Source organism: Medicago sativa, chromosome 7 (genome assembly GCF_051527215.1).
Source record: "Medicago sativa cultivar Bolivia chromosome 7, Bolivia_mono, whole genome shotgun sequence".
Classification (NCBI taxonomy): Eukaryota; Viridiplantae; Streptophyta; class Magnoliopsida; order Fabales; family Fabaceae; genus Medicago; species Medicago sativa.
The window spans coordinates 31486262-31508021 of NC_140755.1; the positions used below are offsets into that span (position 1 = coordinate 31486262).

At 39.5% G+C, this 21760-nt stretch overlaps 2 protein-coding genes and 1 long non-coding RNA gene across 3 annotated transcripts; 1 reads left to right on the top strand and 2 right to left on the bottom strand.

The window, feature by feature from the left end:
• On the bottom strand, positions 1-2309 carry LOC146905609 (uncharacterized). Its single transcript, XR_015017447.1, has 2 exons — positions 2134-2309; positions 1-215 (listed from the first exon to the last, which is right to left on the bottom strand). It is a non-coding gene; the product is annotated as an uncharacterized LOC146905609 (long non-coding RNA).
• Positions 2310-13256: 10947 nt separating this feature from the next.
• On the bottom strand, positions 13257-13898 carry LOC146905610 (uncharacterized). Its single transcript, XM_085728586.1, has one exon. The coding sequence runs from the start codon at positions 13896-13898 to the stop codon at positions 13257-13259; it is 642 nt and encodes a 213-aa protein (XP_085584712.1).
• Positions 13899-16395: 2497 nt separating this feature from the next.
• Positions 16396-17250, top strand: LOC146905611 (glutathione S-transferase T2-like). The gene has a single exon (XM_085728587.1). It carries the CDS (start codon positions 16396-16398, stop codon positions 17248-17250), a length of 855 nt encoding a protein of 284 aa, XP_085584713.1.
• Positions 17251-21760: the final 4510 nt, after the last annotated feature.

Genomic DNA, 21760 nt, shown 5'->3' on the forward strand with positions numbered 1-21760 from the left:
TAATTCATAAACAATCTCTGGATCTCCAAACTAAATACAAATGTATCATCCAAATCTCAAATAACAGAATATCTCTACAACTCCGAAATACAAAGTCAAATAAACAACATGCAAAGACTATCCTAGATCAGAGCCCTAATCTAGACACTTGCATGAAAATGAGGAACTCCACTCCTCGGCATCAACAAGCAACAACTAAGCATCCTGCACTCCATCTACCCGTCCATACGGAAAGGTAGGTGGTAAACCACTAAGGGTTAGCGTTACATCATCATAATCCACTTAAAATTAACAAGAAACTTTGAGAATGAAAGATACATTTAAGAACGATGGATAACAAACTACACACGTATTCACAAGTATTCTTAACATTCACATCATTCAATATCAACATCTCAAATTCATATCCACAAGTGTATCATACACACATCACAAAATCAACCATCTTAATCAACAATTAACAAATTCAATCATCATTCGCAACTCAAATGTATTTCAATTCACCAACAAGTATGCAATGGCTCTAGACTCATCTAGATGCATGTGGTACCAATTCTCCTCAAGGTCGTCACCCATGATGCAACAAAAACATCATTATCAACGGCTATAGTCAACGGCAATATGGATATAACATCAGACACGACATATGATGCATGAACATATGACTCAATTCACTATGCATATGTTCACAACAATTCAACGGCTATAATCAATGGCTATAAGTCAACGGCTATAATCATCATTCAACTATATCATATAGTTCATATCTCCACATAGTTCCTTACATTCCAAATAAAAGAACAATTACAACATATGATCACAAACATCATATTCATCACCTAACAACCATTCATACATCATCTCATAATCATATCAATCTAATCATAGAGGGTTCATAAGCAATTGGCCCTCAATGATCATTTTCAATCAAGTTCGTCTCAAAAATCACAATATTGAAAATAATTGAGCACCTAAGCCAAAACCAAGTAAACGAGTTCAATTGTCTATGCCATGTATCCTCTCAAGTCACACATATGTGCAGTAGAGATTACATAAGCATTTCATCGGCCAAACACAACGAAATTATCGGATTCACTAAGTTCATCTCTTAATTAATTCATTTCAATGCCAAGCAACATAAGAACTCAATAGACCCCTTTAAACAAAGTTATTTCCTTCATAAAACACCCCGAGATGGTTAGGATAAAGCCCCTACACTTTGGAACAAGTTTGGAAGCAATTGGATTGAAGAAAAATGCGTTTTTAAGGTTTCTTGTCAGACAGGATCATGGCACGTGGGTCTCCCATCGTGGCACGATTTTTCCAGAGTCAAAAACACTGAAATTTCTGGTCTCCATCGTGGCACGTTGGCCCCGCATCGTGGCACGTTCTTAGTTTGACAGACAGCGCCAGATTTTTAACCTTCACGTTTTCGCGCATAAAAATCAAACCGTTAATCCGTTTTCGATGCCGTTTTCGCCTACATTCTCCTAACACTTAGCTCTATCATAATGTACAGAAAAATTCAAGTTTCAACCATCCCAAAATCATTTTCCAAAACCTCACATCACACTCATTTTTCAAAACGGTTAACACTCGAATTTTCACACGAAAATCTCGTTTTCTCCCAAACGACTCGACTAACAAAATCACAACATGAAAACAGAAATTCTACCAAGTTCAATTCATCCATCAACATCAAGAACTCAGCCAACAATTTCATATATCAAAATTTCATTTTGGTCCTTCACATGAACAATTTAACACAACTTCACAAATTTGAACAATAACAATAAATCTCATCATAATTCTCCAATTCATGATACCCAATGCATCAATTCATCAACAACACATCTAACAACGACAACAACATCTAATCATGAAATCATCCATAATTTAACAACCACAACTTCATTCTTCATCAATTTCACACAAAATCATATCATATTCATATATACCCATTTTGGCATACAAATTCAACAACAACAACACAATTATCATACAAATCATGTTCTCAAACATAACAACAACAATCATGCACGAATTTACATCAATTAAAATCAATTCATCAATTTCATAAAAATGGGTAGAAAGAAAAAGTTATGAATTATGGTTGAAACCTAACCCTCTTACCTCTAGCACCAAGATTCTCTAACCCAAGCTTCAATTTAGCTCCTAGATGATGAATCCCTCTTGCCTCTAACCCTTGCACTTGTTCTTCTCTCTAGCCTCTATCTCTTCTCTTCTCAAATGAAAAATGAAATGAAAATGTTGTAACCCTATCTCTTCTCACTAACATTAGTTTATAAAGGCTCACTTAATGGGCTTATCTCACAAACCTTAATGGGCCTAACCCATTTCTAATTCAACCTAAAAAATGTTACTACTCACTTACTAGTAAAATATAACACTAACGGTCACTTAACGGTAATTAAAATAATTACTACACCCTCTCTAGTAACTTGGTAAAATAATAACTCTCACTAAACACTAAAAATAACTTTCTGCAAAATTACAAAATTGCCACTGCCCTCAAAATGACCAAAATGCCCCTAAGTCCAAAATGACTAAAATACCCTTCTAACACCGAATTCTACGATTCCCAACCAAAAATACACACAGAGGCAAATAATCACATAAGAGCACATATAACACACACAAATAAATAATAAAATAAAACTAGCGAAAATCGGGCTGTTACAGGCCTAATGAGGCCTTGTAATTAATTTCTTCAACAATTATGCTTGTAATGACATTATGTGCCCTTGTTGGTTTTAGCACTTTTATAATATAACTGCTTCATTCTCAATTACACTTGTCTGAAATGTATGATTTACTTTCAAGTATAATGTTTTGAATTTGATTGCTCGTTGTGTGAGGCTTTTTAATACTGTTTGAAGCATTTATTGAGAGCAAATTATCTATCTTGTGTGTCAGACTGCAATAATCCGTATGCTCTTAACTGTTCGACTTGTATTGTTGTTCGCTTTTGAAATGCGAAGCTTTTAAGCCGAGATTCGTTTTGTCGTGGCGAGATGGACTACCCCCCGCAGTCATTATTTTGACGAAGTGATTTAATGACTGGAGAGTTTAACATGCCCGCCTGGCTTTTTGCTACTTTGACTCGATGAAATCAAAGTTTTGCCCCTTTCTTCCTAGGTAGCTAGTTACTTTGTGTGAAAAGTTCTACCTTTGCGTTGTTTTGCAAGGAAGATTTTGGGGCAGGAGGTTTCTAACTGTTTACGCAGAGTATTAGTTAGAAGTATTGCACATCCAAGAGATTGTTTATCTGAATGTGTGTCATAAGTTATGGACGTGTAACAACGGATGAACGAAGAAACCATTCTAAGTTCAACGCACTGAGGTGTGAATCACTCATCGCGAGCTGGGGTTCTACCTAACATGCCGAGCAGTGATGTCGCAGCGGTAAGCACACATACTGAGGAGTAAGCGAATTTGTTGTGTAAATTTGTCTCATCCTTTTTCTTTTTGGATTTGGAGTGGCAGGACTTTCCTCCTCCGTTTATTTGTTCGTTTGAGAGCGAAGAGTTCATTGTATAGAACTGAGTTTGTACACTAGAGTAAATTGGCGTTGTCTGCCATCTAAGTGTAATACTTTTTGAGTTTTTCTGCATTCCAAGTCCTTGGAATTATGTTTTGGTGGAGATCTTCGAGTCCGTAAGCCCCCGTCCCGGTCTTCATCCGGATCCTGTAGGGGCCGTCCCAGTTGGCGGCGAGTTTCCCTTCTTCAGAATCCTTCTGGTTTCGCCAGAGGACGAGGTCACCCACTTCAAATTCTCTTTTTATGACGTTCTTGCTGTGGCAAGCGGCTATCTTTTGTTTCAGCGCTGCCTCACGCAAGGTTGCTCCGATCCTGACTTCGTCAACAAATTCGAGCTCTTCATGTAGATTTGTCGTGTTGGCAGGGAAGTCAGTGTTGGCGTCGGTACGCCATGTGAGTTCGGTTAGCTCAATGGGTAAAACTGCCTCTGTCGCGTACGTGAGTCAAAAAGGTGACTCGCCAGTCGTGGAATGGGGAGTAGTTCTGTAGGCCCAAAGGACCGCGTGTAACTCTTCAGCCCACTGAGTTTTGGCCGTGTCTTGCCTTCTTTGTATCCCCCGTAAAATGACCTTGTTTGCAGCCTCGACGAGGCCGTTGGCTTGAGGGTGTTAGACGGAGGTGAAGCTTTGTTTGATGCCGATATTCCTTAGGTAGTCTTGGAACCTTTGGTCCGTGAACTGTGTACCATTGTTGGATATGACCATAGCTGGTACTCCGAATCTTGCTAGGATGTTTCTCTTAAAGAAACGGAATACGTTTCTAGCTGTGATTTTAGTCAGTGGTTCGGCTTCGATCCACTTCGTTGAGTAGTCGATGGCGACTAAGAGGTATTTCAGCAGTCCGGCGGCTTTAGGGAATGGTCCCAAAAGGTCGATGCCCCACCATGCAAAAGGCCAAGGAGAAACCAAAGATGTTAGCTCAGCAGGAGGTGCTAGATGCAAGTCCCCGTGTCGTTGGCATTTATCGCAGAGGCTTACGTAATCTTGGGCGTCTTTTAACATGGTGGGCCAATAGTACCCTGCTCGTAGGACCTTTTTTGCGAGAGCTTTGGCGCCAAGGTGTTGTCCGCATATGCCGTCATGAACGTCGGCAAGGACTTCTTGGGTCTCGTTAGGTCCTAAACACTTGATTAGTTGAATGATGAAGCCTCTTTTGTATAAGGTTCCTTCCACCAAAGTGAACGAGCAGGCCCTTCGCTTCAACCTTGTCTTTTCTTGCGGGTCAGAAGGGAGTTCCCCGTTCTCTATGTATCGAGAGATGGGTCCCCTCTAGTCTTCCATTCCGATGATCGCATTGATCTCTTGAGGTAGAGTTCCCCTATCCTGGATGCTTGGTTCGCTGAGAACCTCCTGTATTATTGTTTTGTTTCCGTTCGCAGTTCATGTACTTGCGAGTTTTGAAAGAATGTCCGCCCGAGTATTCTGTTCGCGAGGAACGTGAGTTACTTCAACGGTTTCAAACTCTTTCATTTTCTCTAGTACCAACTGGACGTACTTTTGGAGGTGGTCCTCTTTTACCTAGAACTCTCCGGTGACTTGGGAAGCCACGAGTTGTGAATCGGTAAAGATTTTCACCTTTCTGGCCCCCATGTCTTTGGCGGTTCACAAGCCAGCCAAGAAGGCCTCATACTCTGCATTATTATTGGTAACAGGAAAAGACAAAGTGAGGGAGATTTCAACAACGATACCTTTGTTATCTTCTACGATTATTCCGGCTCCGCTTCCCTTGGAGTTAGATGATCCATCTACGAAGACAGTTCATTCCTTAGAGCTATCCTCAGCTGGGAAAGTCATCTCGGCGAGAAAGTCCGCGAACACTTGTGCCTTCAGTGCCTTTCTGGATTCGTAATGTATGTCGAACTCGGATAATTCGAGTGACCATTTCATCATCCGACCGGCTACATCTGGGCGGCCAAAGATTTTTCTGATGGGTTGGTCCGTCCGGACCACCACCGTGTGAGCTAGAAAGTACTGCCTCAGCCTTCGGGCCGCTGTGAGGAGTGCGAGAGCTACCTTTTCGATTCTCTGGTACCACGTCTCTGGACCCAGCAGTGCCTTGCTGGTGAAGTAGACTGGCTTTTGTCCCTCCGTCGTTTCTCTAATGAGCACGGCGCTTACCGCGTCAGAAGAGACGGATAGGTACAAGTATATCGTTTCACCTTGGTCGGGTCGCGAGAGTACGGGCGGTGCTGATAGGGTTTCTTTGAGGTGCCTCAGAGCATTCTCGCATTCCTCTATCCAATCGAACTTCGTTTCTTTCCTCAAGAGTTTGAAGAAGGGAAGTGCGTGTTGAGCAGACTTAGCTACGAATCTGGAGAGGGCAGTTAGCATTCCGTTGAGTGTTTGGATGCACTTGTTGGAGTGGGGTGTTGGAAGCTCAGTAAATGCGCGGCATTTGTCTAGATTCTCCTCGGTTCCTCTTTCTGTCAGATAGAAACCAAGGAATTTACCCGCTTGGACTCCAAAGGTGCATTTTTCTAGGTTGAGTCTCATGTATGATCCACCTCTTGTTAGGATTTTACGATCATGTCGTCCATGTAAACCTCGAGAATGTCGCCCAGAAGTGTCTTGTCATAGACTTTGTTCATCATACGTTGATAAGTAGCCCCCGCATTTCGCAGACCGAAGGGCATTACGTTATAGTAATAGTTCCCTGATTCAGTCATGAAGGCTGTTTTCATTTTATCTTCTTCAGCCATGAGTATCTGGTTGTACCCAGAATAGGCGTCCATGAAGGATAAAAGTTTGTAGCCCGAGGAATTATCTACGAGTTTATCGATGTTAGGAAGAGGATATGCGTCTTTAGGGCAGGCCCTATGAAGATCGGTATAGTCAACACACATACGCCATTTTCCATTAGATTTCGTGACAAGTACAACACTGGAGAGCCAGGTGGTGTATTTGGCCTCAGAAATAAAGTTTGCCTCTAGGAGGTCTTTTACAGCTTTTTCAGCAGCCTTTAATTTTTCTTGAGACTGTTTTATACGTCACTGGGCTACAATGCTAACTCCGAAATCTACTATCAGCTGGTGACAAGCGACGCTAGGGTCGATTCCGGGCATGTCGTCCGCACTTCATGCGAATAGGTCGGCGTTCTCCCTGAGGCAGGCGATCAGCTGGTTCTTGACAAGTTCGGGGAGATCCTTGCCAATTTTGAAATTTTTCGAAGGGTCGCTTCCGAAAGGGACCAGCTCGAACTCACCATCAGGAATGGGTCTAAGAAGTTTCGCGTTGAGCGGATCCTTCTTCTCCCGTTTTTGTTCCTTCAGGTCTTCCTTGGCGAACATGGGGTCAAGTTCGACCAAGTTGGCTTCCAGAGTGCTCGCAGCAGCTTTCCCTTTGTCTTCAGCGGGTTTGCTGGATTGGGAATCCGAGTTCTGGGATTTGTTGGCTTGGAGGAAACATCTTCTTGCTGCTTCGATGTCCCCATTGAGAGAGGCGATGATGCCCTCCTTTGCATGGTACTTCAACTTCAGGTGAGCGGTTGAACATGCAGCCCCTAGTTGGGCAAGCCCGGTTCTCCCTATAATGCAATTGTAGAGAGAAGGGCAGTCGATCACCAATAATGGGACTTTTATTGTTTTCTTGGCCTCCTTTTCGCCGAAGGTGACCAGTAGTTCCACATACCCCCATGGCTGAGTAGATGAGCCGTTGAAGCCGTAGAGTTCGTCCCCAACGTAGGGAGAAAGGTTTTTCTCCGTTAGTTGAAGAGTTTTGAACAGGCTGGTGTACATGATGTCGCACGAGGCCCCTGTGTCAATCAGGACTCGTCGGACGTCTGCATTGGCCATCGATGCTCACACGAGCAAAGGAATGGCGGAATTTGAAGCCCCACCAGGTAGTTCGGAATCATAGAACGCCAAATGTGGCCTTCCTCCGCGATAGGAGGGAACCATAGTATTGACGCTCATGAGCTCCTCAAATTTCCTCTTCATGCTTCCCATGGAAATGTTCAGCGCCCCTGCAGTGATGACGTTGACGGTGGGAAACTGTTCCCATGTGCATGAGTAGGGGGTGATTTCCACGTTGTCAGGGAAATCTCCGAGATGTTCCACGGACATGGCGATGGTTTTGCCCGGTTTAGAACTGTCACCGATGAGTTTGACAGTCTTTCTTTCCGCCTCCGAGTTCTTGATGAACTGTTTGAGCCTGCCTCTCTGAATGAGTAGCTCAATGGCATCCTTCAGATGGATGCATTCATCGGTGGTGTAGCCATGGCATTTGTGGAATCGGCAGTATTTCGTCTTGTTGATCCCCTTCCTCTTCTGAGATGGAGCCTTGGGTGGCTTGATGCCAACTTCTGTCAGATCGGCTACGGCGATCTCGGCGAGGTCTTCTCCCTTGACATGGCCAAAGGAGTGTACTCTGTGAAGTGACCGTTAGGCCTCTTGCTTTCCTGAGCAGCTTTGCCTTCCTTCTTTTTCTCGTGGAAGGGCTTTTTGGAGGATTCAGCAGCAAGCTCCTCTTTCTAGTATTTATTGAGGCGGTCCATATACAGCTCCTCCTCATAGGCGATGTAGATCTTGGCGATCGCTAAGAACTCGTTGAGAGTCATTGGGCAATCCAAGCGGACAGCCTTCTTTATGTCGGTGTCCTCGCGCAAACCCTTGGCGATGAGGTACAGTTTCATTGTTTCATTGGCACCTCATACCTGGATAGCTTCTTTGTTGAACTTCTCGATGTAGTCTTGGAGGGGTTCGCTCCTTCCTTGAACAATGGCTTCAAGGGACGCGATCATTTTCGGTTGCGTCCTTGAAGCTGTGAAGTGGGTTGTGAACTCGTTGTAGAGGTCGCTCCATGATTCAATGGAGTTTCTCCTTAATTTCTTAAACCATGTGACCGTTCCTCGTCTCAGAGTGGTGACGAAGAGCTTACATTTGACGGCGCCTCGCACCGACTGTAAGTGAGAACCGCCTCGATGCTCTCGATGTGCTCGTTTGGATCAGTTATCCCATCGTATGAGTCCATTTGCGGAGGTTTCTCCAGTCCGCGAGGGATAGGAGCTTCTCGGATGCGTCGTGTGAACGGACCATAAGCGTTACGGTCGTAACGAGCATCGCGAGTGTCCTCAAACCCAGAGGGAGGCCAAGAGCATCTGTTTCGTCTAAGCGGGGATCTTCTCAGAGGAGATCTCCTCAAGGGAGATCGTCTGGGTGAAGATCGCCTGGGAGGAGATCGTCTTGGTGACCTCCTTGATGACCTCTTGGTGTAGCTCAGAGATTTGATGCTGACAGAACGTCGAGGGGATCTAGAACGGGGCCTGTGAAGGCTCGTTCCCCTTCTGCTATGTGTTGGGGAAGGAGTTCGCCTGGTGGAGACGATGTGACGCGCTTGCTCTAGATCCATCAAGCCCTAGTTCTGTTCCTCGATTAACAACGTCTGTCGTTGAACCGTGCCAATCAGGTTACCGACGAGGACACTGGTTGGTGTGGCATCCTCGGGTGTCTCCGTAGGTCGTGGGGGACCTTTTAAAGGCCTTTGTTGGAGAGGAATAATGTGAGTTGGTTCCTCCCTGTTTGTTTCCACAGGTGAAGGTGTAGATGTCATGCCATCCTGTTAAAGGACGTGCACCTCACTTCGTAACTGGGAATGAGCACTGTTGGTAGTCATGGTAGTTTTTTACAGAAAGCTTTGGTTTTTAGGAGTATAAAAACGGGGGAGCTTATGTTTTCCCACATACGGCGCCACTGATCGTACCTGACCATAAGGTGACTACCGGTGCTTTGAATACGGTGGTTGCTACGGTGGTAGAATGTGTTGGAATGCTTCCTGGAGCGGATGGGGGGTGTGTACCTGCAGGCACTCCGACGCTCAAGTCAGTAGAGATTCAGAGAGTGAGGGTTTTAGAGGAAGAAAGAGTTCTACCTTGGGGACTGCATTGAGTCCCCTATTTATAGTGATGGAGGGCTGCAGAGCCGTTATGGTGGCACACCTGACTCTGGCGGTTACGAAATCATGGGAAGTGTAACCGGCAGAGAGTTTATTGCGGGAACGTGCAGAATGTGCAAAGAGACGTTGGAGTTCTTTTGAACCGGTCTCGTTTGCTTCGTGCACCCCCCTCGCAGGGAGGAGGTATGTTGCAAGCAATGTTTCCAAACGTGGAGTTTGGGCTTTAGAAGATATTGGGCCTAGGTTAATGGGCCAAAGATCCTCTGGGTCGGTCTAGAACAAAACCCTTTCAAAATCACAATCTTTTAAATTTACCACCTTTCTCTATTTGAAGAAATTAATTAAACATAAATAGTTTCAAGGATTGTTTGTTTACCATAAACAATCGGATCTTTGATTCTTCACCAGATTCGGATATCGAAGCTCAATTTCACGAATTGTTCAAATTCACAACAATCTCTTTGAAAACAATTGATCGAATGAGACAACCATAATAATACAACTCTTGTATAGTTAGGTATCCCAATACAACAATCAAACATCAATAGTTTTAACAATTATTTGCTCAGTATGGACAACTGGATCTTTGATGTTTCACCAGAATCAGATATCGAATCGGATATCGAAACTCAATCTCACGAATTGTCTACAGTTTCACAATCAATTTCATAAATTCTATTGAACAAATGACATCATCAATATATCACATATAATGATGTTGTATTAGAATCATATATCACATATATGATATTGATCAATCAATTTTAATTAATTCTTATTATTTAAATAATATAATATTAACACTTAATATTATTATCATTATTAACGGATTTGCATTCCAAATTAATCAAATAATTAGAGAATCAAATACACGATAATATGGTCCATATATTTAAACAACTAGTTTTTCTTTACATGATCAAATCATGGTTTAAAAATATTATTTAGATCGAAAGAAAACAATATGGCATAGAAAACAAAGGCAACGCAAAAGAGCTCAACTTGTTTAGATAATTGTTTATTAATTATGATTTGCACAGAGCTCAATTAAGAAAACAAAGGCAACGTAACTTGTTTGAATCGAATTCAAAACAAAAACATATACCTCGTAATTCTTATGACCGAACAGCTCGCAACGCTCTTAAAATAATTAGAAACGTCAAGCATTTTGAATCGCATCCAAAACTTGATTAAACAAATTTAATCACCATGCATAGACTATGAATACATCATCATATAAACATAATAATGCATGAATAACATTCGAATTTAATGATTTAATCACAACCAGGAGCTCTGATATCACTAAAGGGATTTTAAGAGGGGTTTTTCAAAATTTTAATCCTCTTTGCGGAAGAAATCTCAATGAAACGGATCTTTATTAAATCATTAATCACAAATCAAACAGAAACTTAAACACTTTAAGATTCATGTGTTCACCTCTTGAAGAACAGTAACCTCTTGAAGAACAGAACCTTTGTAGAAGATATATTTCTGATCACGAGCAAAGCAAAGCAGCGATGCCTCTACTTAGTCCACACGAACAGAACTTCTCCGATGACCGGTGCTAGCCAATTCCAACAGAGATTCAGAGAGACTAGGTTTAGAGAGCGGCGGCTAGGGTTTCTAGCTTTTAGAATTAGGTTAAGTGTTTCAACCAAAAAGTTAGTAATGCTTCAGCACAAGGGTTCTATTTATAGAACCACTTGTGTGGTCATCAAGCCAATCACTTAAATACATCGTACCTTACGGTGCACCATATCTCACTTAAACACACCGTACCGTACGGTGGACCGCGTTTCTCTATTTTTCGTAAATTAAATAATAAAGTCATATTTAATTGTTTAATTACTAATAAGTCTTACTTATTATTTTATAAATTAGTCTCACTTATTTATTATATAAATAAGTCTTACTTATTTATTTCTCTCATTTGTCTGTCCTTTGTGTGTGACCCTATAGGTTCTCATAACGTTGACAATAATATTAAATCACATATTTAATATTATAAACAGTGAGCGGTATCTAGCAACACATCACTGCTACCCAAGTGACGAGAATGTCATGTGATCTGACGAAACCTTTATGTGATAATGATCATGTGTATAATTACCCTTTTGCCCTCATGTCTATATTGAACACAAGGCATAGGCTGTGTCATCCTTGTCTAGTTCAATATTGGCCCGTAGACATTTCTTCTGTTATGTAGGAGGGGCAAATTCCATCTAGGTCACTCATGTCCCTCAGCATGATTCATGGAGTACCCATCAACCAACTTTATAGTCATCTTGTTACGGACAACGTTTGAATGGTGACAAAGCACTCGACTCCAACATCTAGGGTACATAGTGGTTTCAGGTCAAAGGGTGGAATACAGCACTATCACTATAAGAATATCTTGTGACACTTTTCATAACTTTTACTATGTAGTATTCTCATGATGGGTCAATCCAATATAAATATTACTCCTAATATTTATATCTATGTGAAGACTTGATAACACTTTATCCATGATATGTGAGATGTGATCATCAGTCTACCCACATATTAGTCTCTATGCTTTAATGATATCCCACTTCTCAATAAAGCTTGACTACGGATACTTTGAGAATAGTTTCCTTATGTTTAATGGGGTCTCACAATTAAGTTATACTTAATGTTCCATTAAACGGACTAACTATTATGGGTACTTTATTATTTTGAAACAAAACAAAATCAATAAAGAAATGCCTTATTATTATATATTCACAATATATACTTATATCAATATCATGATATAAAGCCAAACCCAATCAACATAGATTGGCTATTAGGGCTTACTCCAACACCATCTAGTTGATGCATCAATTAAAACCATAAAGTATCTAAATGGTCCACATGGTGGGTGTATTGGCCCACAAATATCACCATGTATTCGCTCTAAAAAATTTAGAGATTCACTTCCAATTTTTGTTGGTGATGGCCTGATTATCAACTTCCCTTGTGAACAAAAGGTACATGAGAACTTATCAGATTGAAGATTCTCCTGGCTCTTCAACTGATGACCACAAGAATTATTAATTATTTTTCGCATCATTATAGACCCGGGATGGCCCAACCAGTCATGCCAAACAACAAATTTATTATGATTTGTAAACTTCTGGTTAACAATCACATGTGCTTCAATTGCACTTATATAAGTGTAGTACAAACCAGAGGAAAAGACATGTAACTTTTCCACTACACTTATTTTATCCAAATTATGTCTCGTTATATAAAGATATTCAATATTTCCTTCATTTCTTGTTTCAATATGATATCCATTTAGACGAATATCCTTGAAACTTAGTAAATTCCTATGAGACTTGGGAGAATATAATGCATTCTCAATGTTTAAATTTGTTCCTCCACACAATATTACATTAGCTCTTCCGGAGCCTTCAATTATTTTTGAACTTCCAGATATAGTACTAACACCGGTTTGTCGCTTTATCAAAGAAGAGAAATATTTTTTATCCTTGAAAATTGTATGAGTTGTTCCACTATCGGTGAGACACATATCTCCATTATTGAGGTTAATGTTAATACTCATTCTATCTAAAAATGAACAAATAAGAGATAAGTATAAATGTAAAAATTAGATAAGGGTAATGACTAGCAGTGAAGGTTGAAAACACACTTAGAAATAAAACTTTTATTATCATTAGCATAAGAAAGATAAAAACATAACATAACCCCCCCCCCCCCCCCCCCCCCCCCCCTCCCTTTTTTTTTTTTATAGGAAAATAAAAAGGCACTCTTAAATATGATTATTTATTGGTGGAGTTCTATTTCTGGACACTTCCATCTCCAATGAGATGATCAATCATTCCATCAGGATCAACAAAGAAATCAGCAGCATCTAAGTGGGTAACATCCATATTACCATAATCATAGTCATCATCTTCACATGCAAAATGAGTTTCAGCCTTTTTATCTTTATTTTTAAATGATTGTTGGTAAAGATCAACTAGATGCTTTTGCGTACGACATGTACGACTCCAATGGCCTTTGCCTCCACAACGATAGCAAATATTCTCATTATTTTTGCTGCTTTGACCAATCTCATTCTTTCCAACATTTTTCATCTTCTGGTGAGAAAATGTGTTTTTGTAATCTCCATTGTGATTACGATTGAGACCACGACCACGTCCACGATCATGACCTTGCCTACGACCACGACTACGACCATGGCGACGACCACGACCACGAGTTTGTCCATAGTGATCATGTGTTGCTACATTCACTTCTAGGAATGGAGCACTACCAGTGGGACGGGCCTCGTGATTTTTCATCAAAAGCTCGTTATTTTGTTCTGCCATAAGCAGGAAAGATATCATGTCAGGATACTTTTTAAAACCTTTTTCGCGGTGTTGCTGCTGCAGGAGCACATTAGATGCATGAAAAGTGGAGAATGTTTTTTCTAACATATCCGTATCAGTCACTTTTTCTCCACACAATGTCAATAGAGAAGTAATTTTAAATACAGCCGAGTTATATTCGGTTACAGACTTAAAGTCCTATAAACGCAAATGCATCCATTCGTAACGAGCTTTAGGAAGAATGACAGTTTTTTGATGGTCAAACCTTTCTTTTAAATTGTTCCAAAGAACTTTTGGATCTTTTACGGTAAGGTATTCATTTTTCAGATCCTGATGAAGGTGGTGACGAAGGAATATCATGGCCTTAGCCTTTTGTTGATCAGTTGTTTTGTTTCCTTCTTTAATAGTATCTCCATGACCTTCGACATTTAAATCAATTTCGGCATCAAGGGCCCAACCAGATAATTTTTTCCCGAAATATCAAGAACCTCAAAATCAAGTTTTGAAAGGTTCGACATGATTCTATCTAGAATACAGAAAAGCATAATCAACATTTAATATATATACTATGACGAAAATAAAAATACCATTTTATTGAATAGCAACGATTACAAAACATTATAATATTTTAATCTATGTCTCTACCAAAACAAAAAGTAACCACACAAGCTAAGCCTAATAATGGTAAAACGCTAATTATTGCTAATCCTACAAAATCTTTTCCTAATTCTTCAATATGAGTGAAAATGATAAGAACAAAATAACAACAAGTAGAGTGATGCATAGAAGAAAGATTTTAGCCATTTTGAAAGTATGGGTAAATATTTTGAGATGTGAAAATTATGAATGAAGGTGAGGTATTTATAGAGTGAATTTTGTAAAAATGTCCGTTAATTTCACTGTTCATAGCCGTTGAAAACACTGTTCATGACCGTTGAAATCACTGTTCATGATCGTTGAATAATGAGAAAAATATTTTAAGTGTTAAATATCATCTAAGTTAGGACATGATTTTGTTTTTCAAATGGTCTGCAATACAATTTTTAGTCCAGTCAAATGCTACAGAGAACTACACGCGGACAAGTGGTTAACACATGGTTTTTGTTTGTTTACAATACTACTCCTACCCACATGCATGTGGGATAACCAGCCAAAGCAATTTGCTGAAGCAAATTGTCACACAAAGTCTTATCCATTTATTGCAGGTTGCATTTTTCTTTCAAATAGCCCATGGTATAGCTCGGTGCAGAACCATAGGTTGCTAAGTTTGAAAGCATGTCATTCACATACAGGTTTCACACTTTGGTTAGATGAATTTGGTGTGAAAAGATTGCATAGCTTTGGTTAGTATCACTACTCGAAATTATCTTTCGTGATAATATAGTATATATGGGGTTTTAGACCTCCATTAAATATAAAAATTAGTATCACTACTCGAAATTATCTTTCGTGATAATATAGTATATATGAGATTTTAGATCACCACTTTAAATAATAATATACATACTTATTATAGATCACTTGACGAGTTGTCAGTTTTCTATAATAAGAGGTAAAGTAATAATAACAATAATAGTCACTCTAGTTATAAATCACTTGACGGATTGCAGTTTTCTATAACCGGGACAGATAATAATAATATTAAGATGATAAAGATAAATGATATACATAGCAATATTAAATAATGATATTAAAGTGATAAGTATATGTAGCATACCTAGCAGTAGTGTAAACTTCCGGTAGAAACAATCGTGCTTATAACGAGTTATAAAAATATAGATTAATGAAGAGAAAGAGGGACAAGTGAGAGAAGCAGTATTTTCTTCTATATTCGTTTCTCTTAGACCAAGTCCAATGGGGGTATTGAAAGGGTATTTAGAGTTGTTGAATGATTGGAGAAGAGGGTATTGAAGATGAGATGAAGGAGGGAAGTGATGAATGCATTCAATATGTTGAGACCTGCACCGGCCATGCCACGCGGCGCGTTTCTGTTGGTCCAGGCGAGCACGTGTAACACACGCACCGACAGGGCGCGTGGAACGCTGCAAACGCGGAGAGAGAAGAAGCTTTTGAATAAAGCTGTGACACGTGGTGTTATCTGGTTGGCTGCCTGAATTTTTATCTTCTTAATAATTTAGACTCAATTATTTCATTGCAAATTATTTTTTTATTTTTTTATTTTTTTACCAAAATTCGTGATTTTTTTTCTCTATAAATAGAGACTTGGATCATTTGATTTGGACACAGAAAAAAATCAAGTTTTTCACTCTCTTAATCTTATTATTAGCATTTCTTTTGAAGTTTTAGTCTTTGATTAGTAAAATGGATCCCAATAACAATCAATTCAACACCCAAAATTCTTCTAATTACCCATTTAGCTACCAAAATCCCAACAATTATCAACACCCAAATCAATTTCCCAACCAACATCCTCAAAACCCAAATCAATTTCCCAACCAAAATCCTCAAGACATGCTTAATTTTGGTTATGCCTCAAATTTCAATCACCCATCCTCTGTTCCAAACAACTTTCATCCATATTCTAGATCTATGATGGGATATTCATCTCAAACACCCCCATTTAACGGTTGTATGCCAATGATGAATGAAAGTTTTCAGTGTTGGTGAATATCCTGAATTTTCATCACAAATAAATCGTGGTGGAATGACAATAGCTAATGAAGTCACTCCGGAGGATACAACTCCTAAGAGCAAGAAAAACCAGCAACCAGGATGGAACACTGAACAAAATTTGGTGTTAATTAGTGGGTGGATAAAATATGGAACATGCAGTGTTGTCGGGAGAAACCAGACAAGTGAATCATATTGGGGTAAAATTGCTGAGTATTGTAATGACCATTGCTCATTCGATTCTCCACGCGATGTCATTGCATGCCGAAACCGTTTTAATTATATGAGCAAATTAATAAATAAATGGGTTGGTGCTTATGATACCGCTAAGCGTCAGCAAGCAAGCGGTTGGTCGGAAGATGATGTGTTGGCAAAAGCCCAAGAAATATATGCAGGTGGGAAGAATGTTCAATTTACTTTAAAGGAAGAATGGCGCGCTCTCCGTGATCAACCTTGTTATGGCAGTCAAGTGGGAGGAAGTGTTGGCTCAGGAAGTAGTGGATCTAAGAGATCTCACGAGGACTCTGTAGGATCTAGTGCTCGTCCAATGGGTAGGGAGGCAGCTAAAAAAAAAGGAAAAAAGAAAAGCAAGGACGCTGGCTTGGAGGAGGTGGAACATGAGTGGGTTCAATTCAAAGAAATGAAGGTGCAAGAGATGGAACACTTTAAAGAGTACACCGAAAAAATGGAAAAGTACACCGCAGTGCATCAAGAGAAAAACAAATTGATGAAAATGGACATGTACATAAAGTTGACTTCCCAAGAGCATCTCGGTGACAGAAAAAAAGAAATGGTGGAAAACTTGGAGCGTGAGCTGTTTGGAAATTAATTTCACTAATATTTGTTTGTATTCGGTCAAAATTGTCAATGTTGTCTAGTCCCCAGTGTTTACTTTAATAATTGTCAGTGTTGTCTAGTCTTCAATGTTTACTTTAAATAATTGTCAGTGTTGTCTAGTCCTCAATGTTGCTTTAAATAATTGTCAGTGTTGTCTAGTCCTCAATGTTGCTTTAATAATTATGCATAATATTTGTCCCGTGACTTTTTTCACAAACTTTAATTTCACAGCACATGGTATTCCTTACTAGTTTTTTCACAGCTCATGGTATTGCTTTACTATGCATACAAAACTTTAATTATGCATACTATTTTGTCAGTGTTACATCCATGGTATTGCTTTAATTATGCATACTTTTTTGTATTGCATGCTTAGTTTGTTGTATTGCATTTTAAGTTAAGAAAATAAAAATAAATTATTTAAAAAAATATTGTTTTTTTAAAAAAAATATTTGTATTATTTTAATTTAATTATAATCGATAATTATAATTTTATGCAATTATAAAAACAAAAATTAAATAAGAATAAGAAATAAAATGTGGTGGGGTAGGGTGTTGAATGAAAACTATTGGAATGGTAAAAATTGAATGAGTGTTGAATTAAGAGAGAGAAAATGATTTGGAGTGTTGGGAATTGAAAAAGTGGATGTTGAAGGTTATTGAATATTTTTTGCCGTTGGACATGGTCTTACAAAGCACTCTATTTACAGAGAAAAACAGAACAGCATAGTAATTGATGTGGAACATCCACTATAATATATTTATAACAATAACAACTTTTAATTTTCTAAAAAAAAAAAACTTTTGATTTTCTCAATCCATATCCAACCTAATACTATAAAAACTTATCAACTTCCAACAAATCATTGCAGAGCCGCCAACCTAGAAGCAAGTGCAACCGCCTCAGTTCATCTATTAGGGAAAAGCAGCGCCGCCAGAAAACCGTGATAAAGAAACTCCAGGTTTTCCTTCCGCCACGAGATGCGATTCCACCATTTCAGACTGTCGCAACAGTGATCGATTGGGTCCCATCAGTTCAGATATACACTCCGTACAGCTATCGTGGTGAGATTTACAGCATAGATCGTACATATATTATCTCTTTTGCTTTTCTTTTTTCTCTTTATTCATCTCCTTTTGTTTTCTATTTTTAATGGATTAAAATCCTCCACTTTTTGATTTTGGTGCTTGGATTTGGTTGATTTTGTTAGATTTAGATGTATTTTGGATGCTAACTTCTAAAAAGTTGCGATTTTGGCTCCGAACAAAATAACAAATTTGATCCCAATTTTACCAAAAAAAACAATTTTGACCCTCTACATTTTAAAAATTTTACTTTTTTTAATAAATTTTTGGAGTATGGTGTCAAAGGATGGAGGTGATTTTGAGATGCCAACTTAGTTGGACTTCCATTGTTTGTCATTCAGTGAAAAATGGTAAGTTATGGTTGAGATCAAAATATTGCATTTTGGTCAAATCTCTAATTCATGGTTAAGAGGATTGAGGTGATTTTGGGGTGCCAACTTAGTTGGATGTTTGTCCCCTCCTGATGTTCTCCATTGTTTGTGATTAAGCGAAAAAATGGTAAGTTCTTAAATTGATGTTTGATTTTGGTCGGATCTGAGAGGATGGAGGTGATTTTGGGGTGCCAACTTGGTTGAATGTCTTGTCCCCCTCATGATGTTCTCCATTGTTTGTGATTCATCGAAAAAATGGTAAGATCTTAAATTGATGGTTGAGATCAAAATATTGCATTTTGGTCGGATCTCAAATTAATGGTTGAAAGGATGGAGGTGATTTTGGGGTGCCAACTTAGTTGGATGTCTTGTCCCCTCCTGATCTTCTCCATTGTTTGTGATTCAGCAAAAAAATGGTAAGTTCTTAAATTGATGGTTGATATCAAAATATTGCATTTTCTTGGTCAAACCTCAGATTGATGGTAGAGATCCAAACATTGCATTTTCTCCTTTATGTTATGAGAGATAAACATAATATATATTGTGCTTATCTCGGATAACATAGAAAAAAGGTGAAAAATGAAATCCATTTTTATTTGTATCCATTTTTCTTCTTTTCACGCAATTTCAATGTTTTAAAAATCAAATTGGAGAGACTTTGGTCATTTTCTCCTTTTTCAAGCCCAATTCAAGCACTTACTCCTCTAGGTTTTTTGGTATGTCCCTCCATCTCGCCCATGATGCTTTTTATTCCGTGCTATTCGTTGTTGCTCCATCCTGGTGATTGGACGTTCATTGTGTGGGTCCCCCACACCTTTGTTAGCACACCGTCTTGGCGATCGTGAGTGGTGACACCTAGAACCTTATTGTTGGTTTCCCAATGGGGTAAAGAAATCGGACGTGTGATCCTTTGTTTTGGACGTTGAAATTGTGTATTTGGTGACTTGGTTCGTCTTGAGATGGCTGAGTGTGAGTTCGAGTTCTAGTGACCACCATACCGATGGGATCTCAGGGCATATGCATGCTTTATTCGGTGCTATTCGTTGTTGCTCCATCCTGGTGATTGGACGTTCAATGTGTGGGTCCCCCACACCTTTGTTAGCACACCATCTTGGTGATCGTGAGTGGTGACACCTAGAACCTTATTGTTGGTTTGCCATTGGGGTAAAGAACTCGGACGTGTGATCCTTTGTTTTGGACGTTGAAATTGTGTTTTTGGTGACTTGGTTCGTCTTGAGATGGCTGAGTGTGAGTTCGAGTTCTAGGGACCACCATACCGATGGGATCTCAGGGCATATGCAAGTTTTATTCGGTGCTATTTGTTTTTTTTTTTGACAAGTATTCGGTGCTATTTGTTGTTGCTCCATCCTGGTGATTCGACGTTCAATGTGTGGGTCCCCCACACCTTTGTTAGCACACCGTCTTGGTGATTGTGAGTGGTGACACCTAGAACCTTATTGTTGGTTTCCCATTGGGGTAAAGAACTCGGACGTGTGATCCTTTGTTTTGGACGTTGAAATTGTGTTTATGGTGACTTGGTTCGTCTTGAGATGGCTGAGTGAGTTCGAGTTCTAGTGACCACAATACCGATGGGATTTCAGGGCAAATGCAAGTTTTATTCGGCGCTTTAGTGGAAGCCAATGTACCTATATGATACACTTGCAATTACCTAAACTGCTGATGTCAATTTCACTCTTGGTGTTGCGATCTCTACGCCTTCCCGTTCCTCCTCTAAATGGAGGGTGTACCTACAATTGAGCCTGCTTGCTCCATTAAATGCAGGTCATCTTGGTGCTTGATCCAACATTGGAGTTCTTAGGCCCCATACCTTGCAAGAGCTCTTGAGACCTTGGCCTATTTCAACTGGTGTAGAAGTCTTGAAGTTTGAAAATTAGATTTTATTTGAGATGAATTTTTTTTTCGAATGTGAGGTCTTTGTACTGATATGGTCCATCTTGCCCCACTCTATTGAACAATGTTTTGTTCTATATGATTTTTGGTAGACCAAAGACTATTTTGATATTTTTGAGAACTTGTACTTTGGAAAAAGATTTGTGTTATGTGTTAGCCGGAGCCACGAATTTCAGTTTTTGTCACGTGTTTTGCACCCCAATTTGTCTTGTCTTTGTAATAGTTTTACAATCAAACATCAAACATCGTAATGCTGGAGTTTTCCTGTACTATCCTTCATTTTTTAGCAAATCATACGCATCCTTGGAGTTGTTGATCTTATCATTTTTTAATCTTTTGATTTATAATCTTAACATCTTTATTTTTTCACCATTTCTATATTTGCCTTCGTCTATTCCTTTTTCAAGCCCAACTCGAACACTGTCTCCTCTACGTTTTAGCCAGTGCATGCCTCCATCTCGTCCATGGTATTTTTTGGTAATTGATTTCGTTCTTGCGCCATCTTGGTGATGAGGCGTTCAATGTGTGGGTCCCCCACACCTCTGTTAGCACGTCGTCTTGGTGATTGTGGGTGGCGACGCCTAGAACCCTTATCGTTGTTGGCTTGCCATCGGGGTGATGAAATTGGACGTGCGATCCTCTATTCTGAATGTTGGAATTGTGTTCTTGGTGACTTGGTACGTTCTGAGATGGCTCAGTGTGAGTTTGTCTTCTGGTTACTGCCATACTGATCGGATCTTAGGTCATATGCAAGTTTTTATTGGGCCCTTTAGGCCACGAGCAATTACCTAAGCTGGTAAATGGAGGGTGTACCTACAAAGACAGTCCAATGTAGTAAGGTAGGGTGTAAACTAGTTTAAGTAAAATAAGTGGAATGCTCATACTTTTGGGGTGAACCCTTGTTTATAGTGGTTTTGTGTTCAATTATGTTGCTGATTTTTGATATATTTACGTGATGGATGGGATCTAGGATAAATGTTACACATATGTGCAGAACAGTAGAAGCATGCCAGTCAGTGGCGGAGCTACATGAGGACTGGGGTAGGCCATGGCCTACACATTTATTTTGTGAAAAGACTATAATACCCCTAAGGTAATTTTAATATTATTATCATGCCACTCACTAACTATCCC

Bases quoted from the DNA above. Each gene is read 5' to 3' on its own strand.
- LOC146905611 (XM_085728587.1), top strand. From the start codon at position 16,396: ATGAAAGTTTTCAGTGTTGGTGAATATCCTGAATTTTCATCACAAATA.
- LOC146905610 (XM_085728586.1), bottom strand. From the start codon at position 13,898: ATGTTAGAAAAAACATTCTCCACTTTTCATGCATCTAATGTGCTCCTG.